We start from the raw sequence: 15,395 nt of genomic DNA on the forward strand, positions 1-15,395 counted from the left end.
TTCCATCCCATGGAGGTTGTTTCTCTGCTCTGGTGGCAAACTGGAGCATCCTTCTTGGAAACATCCACACGTTGTCCTCTGGTCACCACACCTTAAAAAGGATACTGCAGAGCTTGAGATACTGCAGAAAAGAGGAACCAAAATGAGCAGGAGGCTAGAGCAACAGCCCTTTGAGGAGTGGTTAAAATGCTTAGAGCTGTTTAGCCTGGAAAGAAGGCGGTTAAAGGGAGATGTGATAGAGGTCTATAAAATTATGCATGGTTTGCAGAGAGGGGACAGGGAGAAGCTTTTCTCCTTCTCTCAGTACTAGAAGGCGGGGTCATCTGAAACTGGAGGGTGAAAGATTCAAAACAGATAAAAGGAAGTATTTCTTCACGCAACTCATGGTTAAATGGTGGAACTCCCTGCCCCAGGATGTGGTGATGGCTGCCAACTTGGAAGGCTTTAAGAGGGGAGTGGGCATGTTCATGGAGGAGAGGGCTATCCATGGCTACTAGTCATGATGCATCCCTATTTTCTCCAGTACCAGAGGAGCATGCCTATTATCTTAGGTGCTGTGGGACACAGGCAGGATGCCGCTGCTGCAGCCGTCTTCCTTGCGGGCTTCCTAGAGGCACCAGGTTGGCCACTGTGTGAACAGACTGCTGGACTTGATGAACCTTGGTCTGATCCAGCAGGGCCTTTCTTATGCTCTCTAATTGTCCACTTTGATACTTTGCCCCAGTCCTTGGCACGGGCTTTCTCAAGCCTGGTTTGCTGTGGTGTTTCCTGAAAGAACACAAGCCCAGCTGCATTAGAACAACATCTGGGCAGGAAAGCAGGTGGGGTGTCCCTTTCCAAAGATCCCTGGTCCGTTTTCCTTCCATCAGGCCTCTGCACGGTGGCGTTTCCCCTGCCACGCCACCAGGGAGCTTTAAAGAACAAACAAACCAATAATCGTTGTAGCCACTGGCCATTTAAAAATGCAGGAGAAAAGGCAGCTGCCTGAGAAAAAATGCTCCGGAAGTCCTCATTGCCAATGCAAATGGCTCAGCCCTTGCAGTGGCCATAAATGAATGGCGAATCCTCACTACCACCAGAGAAAGGAGCTTTTGCAAGTGCTGGGCACAAAGGCCCCAGTCTGGCATGCCTGGCTTTGCACTTTTCTTCAAGCAAGTGATCTTGAGAGCCAGTGTGGTGTAGTGGTTAGGAGTGGGGGACTCATCTGGAGAGCCAGGTTGGTTTCCCCGCTTCTCCACATGAAGTCTGTTGAGTGACCTTGGGCCAGTCACAGTTCTCTCTGAACTCTCTCAGCCTCACCTACCTCACTGGGTGTCTGTTGTGGGGAGGGGAAGGGAAGGTGATTGTAAGTCGGTTTGATTCTTCCTTAAGTGGTAGAGAAAAGTGGGGTATAAAAACCATCTCTTCTTCCTCTTCTTCTTCTTCTTCCTCTTCTCCTCACTTGTGAGCAAGGCACCAGACGGAAATTCGTGCATCTCACAGCTCCGAATCTCCTTTGCTGTCCAAAAAAGAGAACTGTACAGTGCCAAAGGTGTATGGGGTGGAGGGCCAGATGTTTGGGATGATATTTCCACGTAGCACAAAGGCTTTATTCAGTTGGAAACCGATACTTTTTAATCGCTATAGCAACCAGCTTTATGTATTCTTCTTCTGGAAATGCAAGGCTTACAGGATGGGTTGCTGGTCTTAACTCAGTGATTGAGTTCTGTCTCTTGTTTCCTTGGTTTGAATGGTTGGTTTGAATGGCTTTGATTTTAACTTGGTCCACTATGGCCTGTCTCTGTGTCGGGCTCCATCTGCCTGTCCTCTCCTGTGACCTGGCTGCATCTTCTCTAAATATAGTCCATCCTTCTCTCTTTCTCCCTCTTTCTCTCTCTCTTGCCAAGTGGCTGTCTGTTCCCCTTGCGCTCCTCTGTCCTCTCCATCCATCAGCCCCAATCCCCAATGCCTTCTTGACAGCTCCATTAAGCACCCGCTCAGCAGGGGCTATATTTAGAAGTCAGGAGGAGAAGGAGCCTTCTGCCTGCGGACAGCCCATAAATCCAACTTTCTTCACCAAAAAATCACGCAGTTTCTGTTTTCTTATCTGGAGTGAGATTGATAGGAACCTTTGCACGTGGGGAAGAAGGGCCCCGGGCCGGGCAGGAGAATGGGAGGTGATGGGCGGAGGGGCTGGACCTTCAACTCTGAGCAGACCCATCTCTTCGAGGCTGCCTTCTACTGAATCAGGCCGTCAATCCATCAAGGTCAGCATTGTCTACTCAGACTGGCAGCTGCTCTCCAGGGTCTTGGGCAGATGGAGGTCTTTCACACCACCTACTGCCTGGTCCCTTTAACTGGAGATGCCGGGGATTGAACCCAGGGCTCTTCCACTGTGCCACGGCCCCTCTCCCGAGAGAGGTTCACCTTTCCAGTGTGGCACAGCCGTCCGATTGGCCCTTAAATGATGCCAGGATCAATCCTTGGACCTTTGGAATAACAAAAAGGATTGGTTTCAAACTAAATAAAACCTTTGTGCTACTTGGAAATATCATCCCAAATGTCTGGCCCTGCACCCCATACACCTTTCACACTGCAGAGTTCTCTTTTTGGAGAGCAAAGGAGAGCCAATGTGGTGTAGTGGTTAAGAGCGGTGGTTTGGAGCGGGGGACTCTGATCTGGAGAACCAGGTTTGATTCCCTGCTCCTCCACATGAGCGGCGGAGGCTAATCTGGTGAACCGGGTTGGTTCCCCCACTCCTCCACATGAAGCCAGCTGGGTGACCTTGGGCTAGTCACAGCTCTATTAAGAGTTCTCTCAGCCCCACCTACCTCACAGGGTGTCTGTTGTGGGGAGGGGAAGGTGATTGTAAGCCGCTTTGAGTCTCCCTTAAGTGGGGGAGAAAGTCAGCCTGTAAAAACCGACTCTTCTTCTTCTTCTTTTCGACACCCGTATTATGCCACTGGCGCTTCTGCGAGGGGTGTGTGTTTGTGTGTACAGATCAGTCATGACCAGGAGTGGCCTGGGTTGTGTCGTTTTGCAGCTCTCACCCCTCTGTCTCCTCTGTAACTGATTCAGGCTGTGCTCAGATGCTGCTTGAGGGATGATGCAGTGGTGGAAAAGGGAGATGTTGGAGATAACATTGAATCCTTGTTCAGACTGAGTTCCTAGGGGAAAGGGCACCTCCCCCCCCCTTTTAAACTTATTTAAGAATTTATATCCTGGCTTTCCATTGGTCGGGAGTGCTTATAGTTAAAATAACACTATAAAGATGAGAAAGATAAGATAGTTGGCCCGTTAATTGATCTTTCACAGGCCTATCAACTGGTAGTTACTGAGCCTTCCTCTTGCAAATATTTAACTGTCAACATGCAGAGAGATCTGTTCAATGTACTCATTTACCATATGGTATATGATATAGACGTTAGGAAGAATTTTCTAACAGAGCGGTTCTTCAGTGGAACAGAGGCTTCCTTGGGAGGTGGTGAGCTGTCCTTCCCTGGAGGTTTTGAAGCAGAGGCTGGATGGCCGTCCGTCAGCAATGCTGATTCTATGACCTTAGGCAGATGATGAGAGGGAGGGCACCTTGGCCATCTTCTGGGCATGGAGTAGGCCGGGGGGCACTGAGGTGGGTGTGGGGGGGGAGGTAGTTGTGAATTTCCTGCACTGTTCAGGGGGTTGGACTAGATGACCCTGGTGGTCTCTTCCAACTCTGTGATTCTATGATTCTATATGGTAGCCATTTTCCAGCATATGATGGATCAGTTGCTACAAGGCCTGCCTGGTGTTACATCATTTCAGGAGGGTAGCTGTGTTTGTCTGCAATGGAAGAGAGATCTTTTAAATAAGCAAGACGTTTGTGGTGAAAGTTTCACATCTCAAAATCTCTGTGTGGCCCTAGACTTTACTGATTTATGTTATAATATATTGGAATATCGTAGTAGACCAGTCTACCTCTTAGGCTGTTCTTTATCCTGCCACCACTTCCACAGCTTTTGGTTTGAGAGAGGCTTCTGGTTTGGAAAACCGAATAGCCCTTCTTGGAAACAATCCCTCCCATAACGGATGCAAAAGCGCCCTTTTGCCAATAAGCGTGTTGTTAATTCCTTGGCTCTCTAGCGTCGGCTTTCCCCAGCGCTGCAGCGACCAGGCCTGGCAGAAGATCGGCCGTGCGGGGCAGCAGGCGGAACCCCCCGGAGGCCTTGGCTGCTGCTGTTGTAGCTGCTCCCCCCGGCGGGAGGTCCTTCTCGGGACTAGGTAACCCCCCGCGGCTTCAGGGGCACAGCAGCCAAGCAAGGTGCGGGGAAGCCGTGCCGGGTGTTGGAGACGGAAGGTGCTGGAGGGCAACGCACGTGCCCGGGGCCCTTTCGCTCTCTCCTCACACCGCTCGGGAACGGCACCATGTCGGTCCTGCACTTGTTGCTACTTTGGGTGGCGTCTGCCTGGGGCACTCCCGCACCGCAAGACACTTCCCGGGGGGCATGTTCGCCAGATCGCACTGCACCCCTTTGCACTTGGGGTCCCATGGGGCCTGCGCCTTTCACTCTTTGTTTAGGAATTGCCCTGCCTGCCTCCGGTCTCCCCACTCGTCTCCCCAGAACCCCTGTGGGTCCAAAATGCTCACCAGTAGGTTTTGTGATGCACCCTGCCCTGCAGCCGTTCAGACTGTCTGTGTGAAAAATGGAGGCCTCTTTGGTTGTGACGGGTCAGGGGGCTGGACTGCCTCTTCCACTCCTGTCTGCGAATTTCACTGGTGTGTGTGTGTGGGGGGGGGAGGTTGTGGGTTTTGGGGAGCACTGAGGGGTTTTAGTGTGCACTCACTTCGCTTCCTCACTTACGGCACTCAGGGATGAGCCTCCCCACCCCCCATGACTGTTCTGTTCGTCTGTGTCCATATTGAAATGGGGGCAGTGTGTGTGGTGGAAATGGGTGTGGGTCTGTCTTGGCCACACACACAAAAACGTGCCCTTTGTTTTCTGCCAGGAGTGTTTGTGTGTGTGTGTCGGAGTGTCTCTTTCCCCCCCCCCCGAGATATTTGGGGGCCAAGCAGACAGTCCCAGGGGAGGGAACGTTTAGGGTTGCCAGGTCCCTCTTCGCAACCAGCGGGAGGTTTGGGGGGCAGAGCCTGAGGAGGGCAGCAAAGGGCTTCAATGCCATAGAGTCCAATTGGCAAGCGGCTATTTTCTATCGGCTGGAGATCAGTTGTAATAGCAGGAGATCTTCAGCTAGTACCTGGAGGTTGGGCAACGCTAGGAAGGTTCCTTCTGCATAAAAAGTGTTCCGCCTCCCCCCTGCCTTCCATGTGCAGAGGAGTGAGCCTGTGGGCCTGGGTTTGCTCTTGTGCTTCGTGGGGAGTGGGGGTCACAGCAGAGAAATAAGCAGGAGCCGATTTACAGTGCAATCCTGAGGAGAGTTACTCCAGTCCGAACCCATTCATTTCAGTGGGCTTGAAGAAGAAGAGGAGCTGGTTTTTATATGCCGACTTCCTCTACCACTTAAGGCAGAATCAAGCCGGCTTACAGTCACCTTCCCTTCCCCACAACAGACACCCTGGGAGGTAGGGGGGGCTGAGGGAGCTCTAAGAGAGCTGTGACCAGCCCAAGGTCACCCAGCTGGCTTCATGTGGAGGGGCAGGGAAACCAACCTGGTTCTCCAGATTAGCCTCGGCCGCTTATGTGGAGAAGTTGGGGAATCGAACCCGGTTCGCCAGATCAGGCTCCACCTCTCCAAACCACTGCTCTTAACCACTACACCACGCTGGCTCTCAATGAAGTAACTCTGCATAGGATTGCACTGCCAGCTTCTCCCCACTGGAGATAAACTGCTGCTCGTTGTAAAGGGAGGCCTCTGGGGGGGGGGTCATGGCTGCCCACAAGTGTCTCTTTGAGCCTCCAAAACCCGAGCCTGGCAGAGCAACTCCTGGGGCTGACCTGGTTGCCCACAGCCGCAGGTAGCTTTGCAGAGCCCGCAGAAGGGCGGCCGCGGGTGCCTCGGTTTGGAACAGCTGCGCTGCCCAGATGAGAGCGGGGGGGGGGGATGCGTCCGAAGCCGCCTCTCCCCCAGAGTGGGGAAAGGACCCCACCTGCTGGCCATGAGGAGACACGGTTGCAGGTGATCTCCCTCCCTGTTGCCGGTTGCAAGAGGGTGGCTCCGGAACAAGAGCAGCACGGCACCCGTGGGGCTCTATGGCCAAGCTGGCAGTGGAAGAGGCCAGCCATGTGCCTTTTGGATCACCCTTAGAGTCATAGAATCCTAGAGCTGGGAGGGGGACCACCAGGGTCATCGAGTCCAACCCCCTGCACAATGCAGGAAATTCACAACTACCTCCCTTTCACACCCCCAGTGACCCCTACTCCATGCCCAGAAGATGGCCAAGATGCCCTCCCTCTCATGAACTGCCTAAGGTCACAGAATCAGAAGCCACGTGGCTCCTTTGGGAGGGGTGGCTGCTCCCTCTCTTGAGGGGGACCCGGACTGAATTCACAAGAGCCAGCGACATTTAAAAGTAATCAGATTTATGTAAGTAGGCAAAGTTCCCGGGGTCTGCTGCGGCCTGTTCCCCCTGTGGTCTCCGTTTCACACCGGCTGGCTGAGCCCCCACCTGGGGATTGGCGTCGGCTCCTGCTCCATTCTGGAGTGGAGGGACCCTCCGTCTCCACTCCCCATGGAAACAGTTGGGTCTGCTTTAGCCCCAGAAACCAGCCCCAGCCGTGCTGCAGGGCCCTGAGGGCTTTGCTGACGGCCTCGTGCCCCAGGAGCCGTTCTTTCTGTCCCCACGTCCACCTCCATACTGATGCGGTCACACTCCGGGGCTTGTCGAAGGGCCCTTTTGCACAGACATGTTCGGGTGGGGAAGTGTGAGTTGAGCAGGGCGTGATTCAATTTCTTTCGCTTCAGAATTGCTTTGTCATGTGCCCGGTTCTCGTTTCATCACTGCACCGCACTTGGTACGTTGTAGGAACGTTTGTGGCCGTACAATAAGGAACGTCTGAACAACAGCACATTGAGGTCCGGGGGCCTGGTGAAGCTGTCCCAGAACCCTTTCGGCTGAACTTTGCCGCTGCCTCCGCTCAGCCCCCGTCTTACCACCTCTGAGTGGCTGTGGGATCAGGGAGGGCGCCCGTGCATCTCTGTGTGGATCCCAGTTAAGCATGCGGGGGAGCAACGAGCATGCAAAGGGATGGAGGGGGGGCTCTGCACAGACGGGCCGTGGTCTCTTCCTCTCTTTCCAGGCCTCTGAGACTCCTCTGCTCTTTCGTTACAGAGACCCGAGAAGACCGGACGAAGCGCCTCTTCCGACACTACACTGTAGGCTCCTATGACAACTTCACATCCCACAGGTAAGTGCCCTCCCTGCCTCCTGCACAGACCCTGTGGCTTGCTGGGATGCGGTGGCGGGCCGTGGTCTCTCTCTTGTGCCACAGTTTGGAAGAATGTCCAAGTCTTGAGCCCCTGGCTGACTGTGTGGAAGCAGAGGCTTGTGTGGGAAGTAAGGTCTGCATGTGGAAGGTCACAGGAGAGAAGATGAGTGGATGGTGTATGTGAGCTTGGGCTGGTGGTTGCATCAGGCCATGGGATGGGCAGGGGATTGGATTTCTTTTTTAAATATATTTTATTAAGAAAGAAAAATATACTACATACATACTATCCATACGTCCAGCGTATTAAACCTTCCAAAGGCTTTAAAAAGCCTTTCTTTTGCTCAGAAAGAGCCTTGAGGAAGCAGGAAGCATATGAATCCCTACCTCTTTACACGTTGCTTTGTGATTGGATGGAAACCAAGCTTCCTGTGGCTCAAGCTTTGCCTTCTGCACGGAGTTTTGAGCTGGGCTGAACTCGGGAAAGGGAAGAGTCGGGTTAACAGAGGATGCAGTAGCTAAAAAGGCAAATGCGATCTTGGGCTGCATCAACAGAAGTATAGTGTCCAGATCACGCGAAGTAATGGTATCGTTTTGCTCTGCTCTGGTTAGACCTCACCTAGAGTACTGTGTTCGGTTTTGGGCACCACAATTGAAAAAAGATGTAGACAAGCTGGAACGGGTCCAGAGGAGGGCAACAAAGATGGTGAGGGGTCTGGAGACCAAGTCCTATGAGGAAAGGTTGAAGGAGCTGGGTATGTTTAGCCTGAAGAGGAGAAGACTGAGAGGGGATATGATAACCATCTTCAAGCACTTGAAGGGCTGTCGTATAGAGAAGGGTGCCGAGTTGTTTTCTGTTGCCCCAGAAGGTCGGACCAGAACCAGTGGGGTAAAATTAAATCCAAAGAGTTTCCTTCTAGATATTAGGAAGAATTTTCTAGCAGTGAGAGCTGTTCCTCAATGGAACAGGCTTCCTCGGGAGGTGGTGAGCTCTCCTTCCCTGAGGTTTTGAAGCAGAGGCTAGATGGCCATCTGTCAGCAATGCTGATTCTGTGACCATAAGCAGATGATGAGAGGGAGGGCATCTTGGCCATCTTCTGGGCATAGAGTAGGGGTCACTGTGTGTGTGTGGGGGGGGAGGTAGTTGTGAATTTCCTGCATTGTGCAGGGGGCTGGACTAGATGACCCATTGTGCAGGGGTTGGACTAGTTGGTCCCTTCCAATTCTATGATTCTATGGTTAAAACGCTTTTAGCTGTTTAGCTTGGAAGGAAGGTGGTTAAGGGGAGACATGATAGAGGTCTATAAAATTATGCATGGTTTGGAGAGAGTGGACAGGGAGACGTTTTTCTCCCTCTCTCATAATACTAGAACACGGGGTCATCTGCTGAAGCTGGAGGGTTGGCCACTGTGTGAACAGACTGCTTGACTTGATGGATTTTTCTTACGTTCTTATGTTCTTATGAGTTGGAGGGATGGGTCATTGGGGTGCTCCCTGCTTGTGTGCTGGGCGTGGTGAGGGGTTCGGACAGGAGTCCGTCTCAAAGGAAGGGCAGGAAAAGGGAGTTGGGTGGGCCTGGTGTGGTGGAAGCACTTAGGGGGTGCATCTCCCTGAGCCCCAAATATCTGGGAGCTCCTTGCAAATAGTGGGTTCAAACCCTTGTCCTTGAGTCGGAAGCACCCCAAATTCATCCCTGCTGTGCGGAGGAAGCCAAGTGTTTCCCCCGGGGCCAGGCTTGGTGATGAAGAGAGGAGGAGGAGGATGCAGCACGGCGTGGGGGCCACAGCTGCAGTTTGGGGGTGCCGTGGGCAGGGGCCTTGGCTGAGAGAGTTTGTCTCTGCTCTCCCTGGAAGCAAGCGGCATATGGGCCGGCGTGGGGACACCGACGGTCGACCGAGAGTGTTCTCCAGGACTGCTTTCATTTTGCTGGAGTGGAAGGATCAACAACTTAACCATCTACTTTAAGTGCTCCAGAACACTTCAGGCGGGGCTCCGTGTGTGGCTACGCCACAGCTAAGAAGCTCAGTCAAGGTGGAGACTGCAGGGAAGAGGTTGCAGAGCAATTTGGGAAAGAAAGGAGCCGGAAATCAGATAATTCAGGGCTTGTTTTGACTGGGGGAGGGGGGCAGGATGAGACGTTCTGGAGGGGAGATTAAGAGTGACTGTTCACAGCCCATCTGTGCTTTGGGAGCAGCTTATTTTTGTGTGTGTGATCAAGAGACCCTGGTGATGGGAGTGTTAGGCGCTGTGCCCTGAAGGTTTGCTGGCCAGGTGATGCAGAATAAGCTGTCAGACAAAGGCAAGCCTTCGGGGTCGGTTGAGAACACTTTTATCTAAATATATTAGCACTCCTGCAGGGCAAAGCTCCTGAGCTGTGTATTCTGGGAGGCTTTTTTTTGCAGATGTTGAAAACGCGTGTATGCAACTGGGCAGCTGGGGCTTTGATGTAAAGGGGAGATGTAATGGGGAAGGGCCTGGCCTCTGGGGAAGAGCACCTGCCTGGCATGCAGAAGGTCCCAGGTTCAATCCCCAGCAGCATCTCCAGTTAAAAGGACCAAGCCGCGGGTGATGTGAAAGGCCTCGTCCTGAGATCCGGGAGAGCCACCGCCAGTCTGAGCAGACTATACTGCCCCTGAGAGCCAGCATGGTGTAGTGGTTAAGAATAATAAAGTCATAGAGTTGGAAGGTCCCATAGAGACCATCTAGTCCAACCCCCTGCTCAATGCAGGATCAGCCTAGAGCATCCCTAAGAAGTGTTTGTCCAGTCTTTGCTTAAAGACTGCCAGTGAGGGGGAGCTCACTATCTCTCTAGGTAGCCGATTCCACTGTCGAACAACAGGGTCATCTGCTAAAGCTTGAGAGATTCAAAACAGATAAAAGGAAGTATTTTTTCACACAATGCATAGTTAAATTGTGGAACTCCCTGCCCCAGGATGTGGTGATGGCTGCCAGCTTGGAGGGCTTTAAGAGGGGAGTGGACATATTCATGGAGGAGGGGAGTGGACATATTCATGGAGGAGAGGGGTTTTCATGGCTGTTGGTTAGAATGGATATTAGTCATGCTGTATACCTATTCTCTCTAGTATCAGAGGAGCAGGCCTATTATTTTGGGTGCAGAGGAACACAGACAGAACGGTGCTGCTGCAGTCATCTTGCTTGTGGCTTCCTAAAGGCACCTGGTTGGCCACTGTGTGAACAGACTGCTGGACTTCATGGGCCTTGGTCTGATCCAGCAGGGCCTTTCTTATGTTCTTAACTCTTACTGTAAAAACATTTTCCCCTAATATCCAGCCGGTACCTTTCCACCCTCAATTTAAACCCATTATTGCGGGTCCTATCCTCTGCTGCCAACAGGAACAGCTCCCTGCCCTCCTCTACGTGACATCCCTTCAAATACTTAAAGAAAGCAATGACGCCCCCCCTCAACCTCCTCTTCTCCAGTCTAAATATTCCCAGCTCCCTCTGCCTTTCCTCATAGGGCTTGGTCTCCAGACCCCTGATCCTGCTTGTCTCTCTCCGCTGTACCTGCTTGATTCTGTCCACATCCTTTTTGAATTGAGGCTTCCAGAACTGCACACAATACTCAAGGTGTGGCCTGACCAATGCAGTGTACAGCAGGACCGTGACATCTTGTCATTTGAATGTTATGGCTCTGTTGATGATCCCCAGTATCACATTAGCCTTTTTTGTCGCTGCATCACACTGGCTGCTGATATTTATCTTACAGTGCACCTGTACCCCAAGATCTTGTTCACACACAGTGCTACCCAGAAGTGTATCCCCCATCCAATCTGTGTGTCCATCATTTTTGTTACCCAGATGTAGAACTCGGCACTTATCCTTGTTGAGTTGCATGGTAGTTTGGAGTGTGGTGGAGTCTGATCTCGAGAACCGGGTTTGATTCCCCACTCCTCCACATGAGCGGTGGAGGCTAATCTGGAGAACCAGGTTGGTTTCCCCACTCCTCCACATGAAGCCAGCTGGGTGACCTTGGGCAAGTCACAGTTCTCTTAGAGCTCTCTCAGCCCCACCTACCTCACAGGGAAAGGAGGGGAAAGGACGGAGATTGTAAGCTGGTTTGATTTTTCCTTAAGTGGTAGAGAAAGTCGGCATGTACAAAACAACTCTTCTTCTTCTGATGGACAAGAGTCTGATGCAGTAAGGCAGTTTTATGTGTGTCCTGTGGGTAGCTCCTCAAGGGGAGGGGGAGCGCCTTACAAAAGCATAGCTGGGGAAGGTGCATGGCATTTGCCATGCAACCGGGCACCTCATCGCTCTTTGGGGCCCTCCATGGGGACGGGGCGGTCAAAGGGAGCGCTGCCCTGGTTTATCCCCAGCAATCTGCAAGGCTTTTGCGGTTCAGTAGACCTGAGGCGAGGTGGGGGTTGGGGAGTTGAAAATGGCAAACAAAACTTAAAAAAAAAAAACTTGGACCAAAAAAGTCTCTTAGAAGACACAGTGCTAGCAGTATATTTGAATATCGGGTTAAACCGTGTAATACAAAGAACAGTGAACTCTTCCATTGTGCGTATTATAGCATTATAGCATATTATTATGCACAAATTAGTCATGTTAACTGTGTCTTTGAAAATATGCTGTAGATGTCTACAGTGTACAAAGGAATTATCATTAGCTAATGCTCTGGGCTGTTGTGAAATGCAGATTTTTCGGGCTGCACATTCAGAGTGAGTTAAACCTTGCCTTAAAAAGCATTCTGTTCACCCCCAAAGAGAAGATGTTTCACAAGAATCTTTTTAGTGCTTCCCAACATGTCCAGTTTTTCCAGCAGAAAAAGTGAAAACAAAAACTCAGATCCTCAGGGGGGGAAATATTTTTGTGAAATTTTCCTGGTTGTTTTTTTCCCCTGGGCCTTCACACCTGTGGGGGTGATAAGTGAACAGAATGGAGTGGGTGCAGAGGAGAGCGATGAGGATGATCGGGGGGGGGGGGCTGGAGACCAAGCCCTACGAGGAAAGGCTGAGGGAGCTGTGAATGTTTAGTCTGGAGAAGAGGAGGTTGAAGGGGGACAGGATTGCTCTCTTGAAGTACTCGAACGGCTTGTCATTTAGAGGAGGGCAGGGAGCTGTTCCTGTTGGCAGCAGAGGATAGGACTCGCAATAATGGGTTTCAATTACGGGTGGAAAGGTTCTTGCTGGATGTTAAGGAAACATTGTTTTACAGTAAGAGTTGTTTGACAGTTGAATCAGCTTCCTAGGGAGGTGGTGAGCTCCGCCTCACTAACAGTCTTTAAGCAGAGGCTAGACAAACACTTGTCAGGGATGCTGTAGGCTGATCCTGCATTGAGCATGGGGTTGGACTAGATGGCCTCTATGGACCCTTCCAACTGTGATTCTATGTGAGCATGTCAGGACCAGCAAAATTCAGGGGTGGAGGCACACAAGCAAACAAACAAGACTGGGCCAATTTCCAAGCAGATACCAGTTGGGAAGAGAGCTGTCACGAAGGGCCACAGGGTGAGCAAGAGGAGCACTAAAGAAGCCACCGCCCGAATGCAAGGGTATTTGTGCCCTGGCCAAGGAGCTCCAAACATCAGCCAAAACAGAAGAAGAAGAAAAGGAAGAGGAAGCAGAGTTGGTTTTTCAACCCTGATTTTCTCTACCTTTAAGGAGTCTCAAAGCGGCTTACACTCGCCTCCTGTTCCTCTCCCCCCCAACAGACACCTTGTGAGGTAGGGGAGGCTGACAGAGTTTGGAGAGAACTGTGACTGGCCCAAGGTTACCCAGCAGGCTTCATGCGGAGGAGTGGAGAAACCAACCTGGGTCACCAGATTAGAGTCCGCTGCTCTTAACCACTACGCCACACTGGCCAAGCTGATCCCTGGTGAGCATCTCTGGGGACCAGCTGAACAAGGCTGAAGAAGACTGACCCCTCCTCTGCCCACGAGAACATCTTTGGGTGCCAGCAGGACACATAAACACATGAAGCTGCCTTATACTGAGCCAGACCCTTGGTCCATCGAAGTCAGTATTGTCTACTCAGACTGGTAGCGGCTCTCCAGGGTCTCATGCAGAGGTCTTTCACATCACCTACCTGCCTGGTCCCTTTAACTGGAGAGGCGGGGAATTGAACCTGGGACCTTCTGCATGCCAAGCAAATGCTCTACCACTGAGCCACGGCCCCTTGTTGAGTCTGGTATCACTGGTCGTTCAAACTAGGCCTAGAGAAGACTTCAGCAGTTGGTTGGTTGGCTTGACTTCAGTGCTGTGCGGCAGCCTTTCAGGGGCTTACTCGGGCTCCAGCTGGGGCCGGCCCCTCCCAAATGGGCATCGCAGGAAGTGACAGAATCTCCCTTCGTATTTACTGCCATGTGACCCTGGGACCGTCTCTCTTGTGAGGTGGGGGATCCTTCATCGATGGAGGTGTTTTGTTTCGGAGAACTGCTTATCAGGGATATTATAGCTTTAGTTCCTCCATTGGCGGGGGTTGGACTAGATGACCCCGGGGGACCCTTCCAACTTTGAGATCACTAAATCAGTAGCCTTTCCACCATTTTGAGGGCACCTCTTGGTTACAGGCGCCTCATGAAGGACAATAGATGCCTCTGCTGCACCTGGAAGCAGGTTCTCAAAACACCTGTAGCGGTTTTTTTCAAACAAGTCCCTGGGGAAGTTGTGAGAGGTGGGCCTGCCTAGCGGAGCCTCCCCCCTCCCTTCTCCGAAGCACATGCCCACAGGAGGGCACATCTCTGCTGGGGTGGATCCTGCTGCCGTATGTATCTCTGGAAGCAAAGAATGTCCAGAATCTTGTTGTTCTGCACAAGTAGATTTATCCGAGTGACCGCAACACCCACGATTGATTGGCTGAGGTTTCCGGAGCTGGGCGAGTGCTCATTGCTCATTCTCGTGGAGAGATGGGCGGCCACCTTCCGAGTGTGTCCCGGGCTGACCGGCAGCCTCTTTCCTTCCTGCTCTTCCATTTTCCCGCCTTGATTTCCGTCGGCTCTCTTCTTGCCCCAGCAAGGGGTTCCCGTGGCACTCGTGTCCTGCCTCCTCCCCTCCTCAGACGTTCCCTTCCCAGGAGCAAACTGGAGTCGGTTACCACGTCTCGCCCTCCCTCCTGAGACATGGCGGGGGCGTTGGCTGCCAGCTTTGGACATCCTGGCTGAAGCCTCCACTCCCAGCCCCAGGCAGAGGTGCTGCAGGAAACCATGGTGGTGTGCTTGCCCGGGGTGGGGGGGGCTCCAAGGAGGGTGGAGGGTTGGGGGGGGGGCAAAAGTGCCAGCATCGTCCCCATGAAGGCCATGACTGTGGCTCAGTGGCAGAGACTCTGCTTGGCATGCAGAAAGTCCCAGGTTCAATCCACGGCAGCATCTCCAGTTAAAGGGACCAGGCAAGCAGGTGACATGAAAGACCTCAGCCTGAGACCCTGGAGAGCCGCTGCCAGTCTGAGCAGACAATACTGACTTTGATGGACCAAGGGTCTGATTCAGTGTAACGCAGCTTCATGTATTCATGTGACTCCAGGAGGGAGGGCTGTGCATTCCCTGGGGGATTGGGGGGGAGTCCAAGCCCCCAGCTTCCAGAGGCTTCATGGGGTGTTTAGTTTGTTTGCTTTTGCCTGGTGAAAAGCGCCCCCCCCCCCCCGGTGCTGGCATTCCCTGCTGCTCTGCACGGAGAAGAAAGCTGCTTCCTGGCCAAAGCCAGGCAGTAGAGGAGCCTGTGGTGGGACAGAGCAGAAGGGGCAGCCGGCACGTGAGATCCGGAGCAGGTGGGTCTGTAAGAGGGGGCCACCGCCAGCGGAGGTCCCGTAGCTGTGGGCCAGGCGCAGTTCCTCTGGCCACGTGTGCCCCTCCCACCAATGATAAAAGCCAAAGCAGCACCCTGGGACCTTTGAGCAGGATCCATCCCAAACCACAGGGTGAAAGGCGTTCCCATCATCTTAGAGGCCCGAAGCACCCGGGGTGGGGGGTGGGGGCTCTGGAGGGGCGGGAGCAGCCAGTGCCCTCCACTGGGCCACCTTGCCTCTTTCTGGAGCAGAGTGACGGTTGGGGGGGGGGCTCTTTTGGCAGTTTCCTCCTCTCCGCTTGCCGCTCCTTGA

At 52.7% G+C, this 15,395-nt stretch overlaps 1 protein-coding gene across 1 annotated transcript in view; it reads left to right on the forward strand.

Moving 5' to 3' along the window:
* Positions 1-15,395, forward strand: part of SHANK3 (SH3 and multiple ankyrin repeat domains 3) — a 348,499-nt gene that overhangs the window by 233,316 nt on the left and 99,788 nt on the right. Inside the window, exon 16 of the mRNA XM_056846670.1 lies at positions 7,244-7,319. Coding sequence (XP_056702648.1) covers positions 7,244-7,319 — 76 coding nt within the window. The remainder of the gene's footprint in view (positions 1-7,243; positions 7,320-15,395) is intronic.

The sequence above is a fragment of the Euleptes europaea genome, chromosome 3 (assembly GCF_029931775.1).
Source record: "Euleptes europaea isolate rEulEur1 chromosome 3, rEulEur1.hap1, whole genome shotgun sequence".
Taxonomy (NCBI): domain Eukaryota; kingdom Metazoa; phylum Chordata; class Lepidosauria; order Squamata; family Sphaerodactylidae; genus Euleptes; species Euleptes europaea.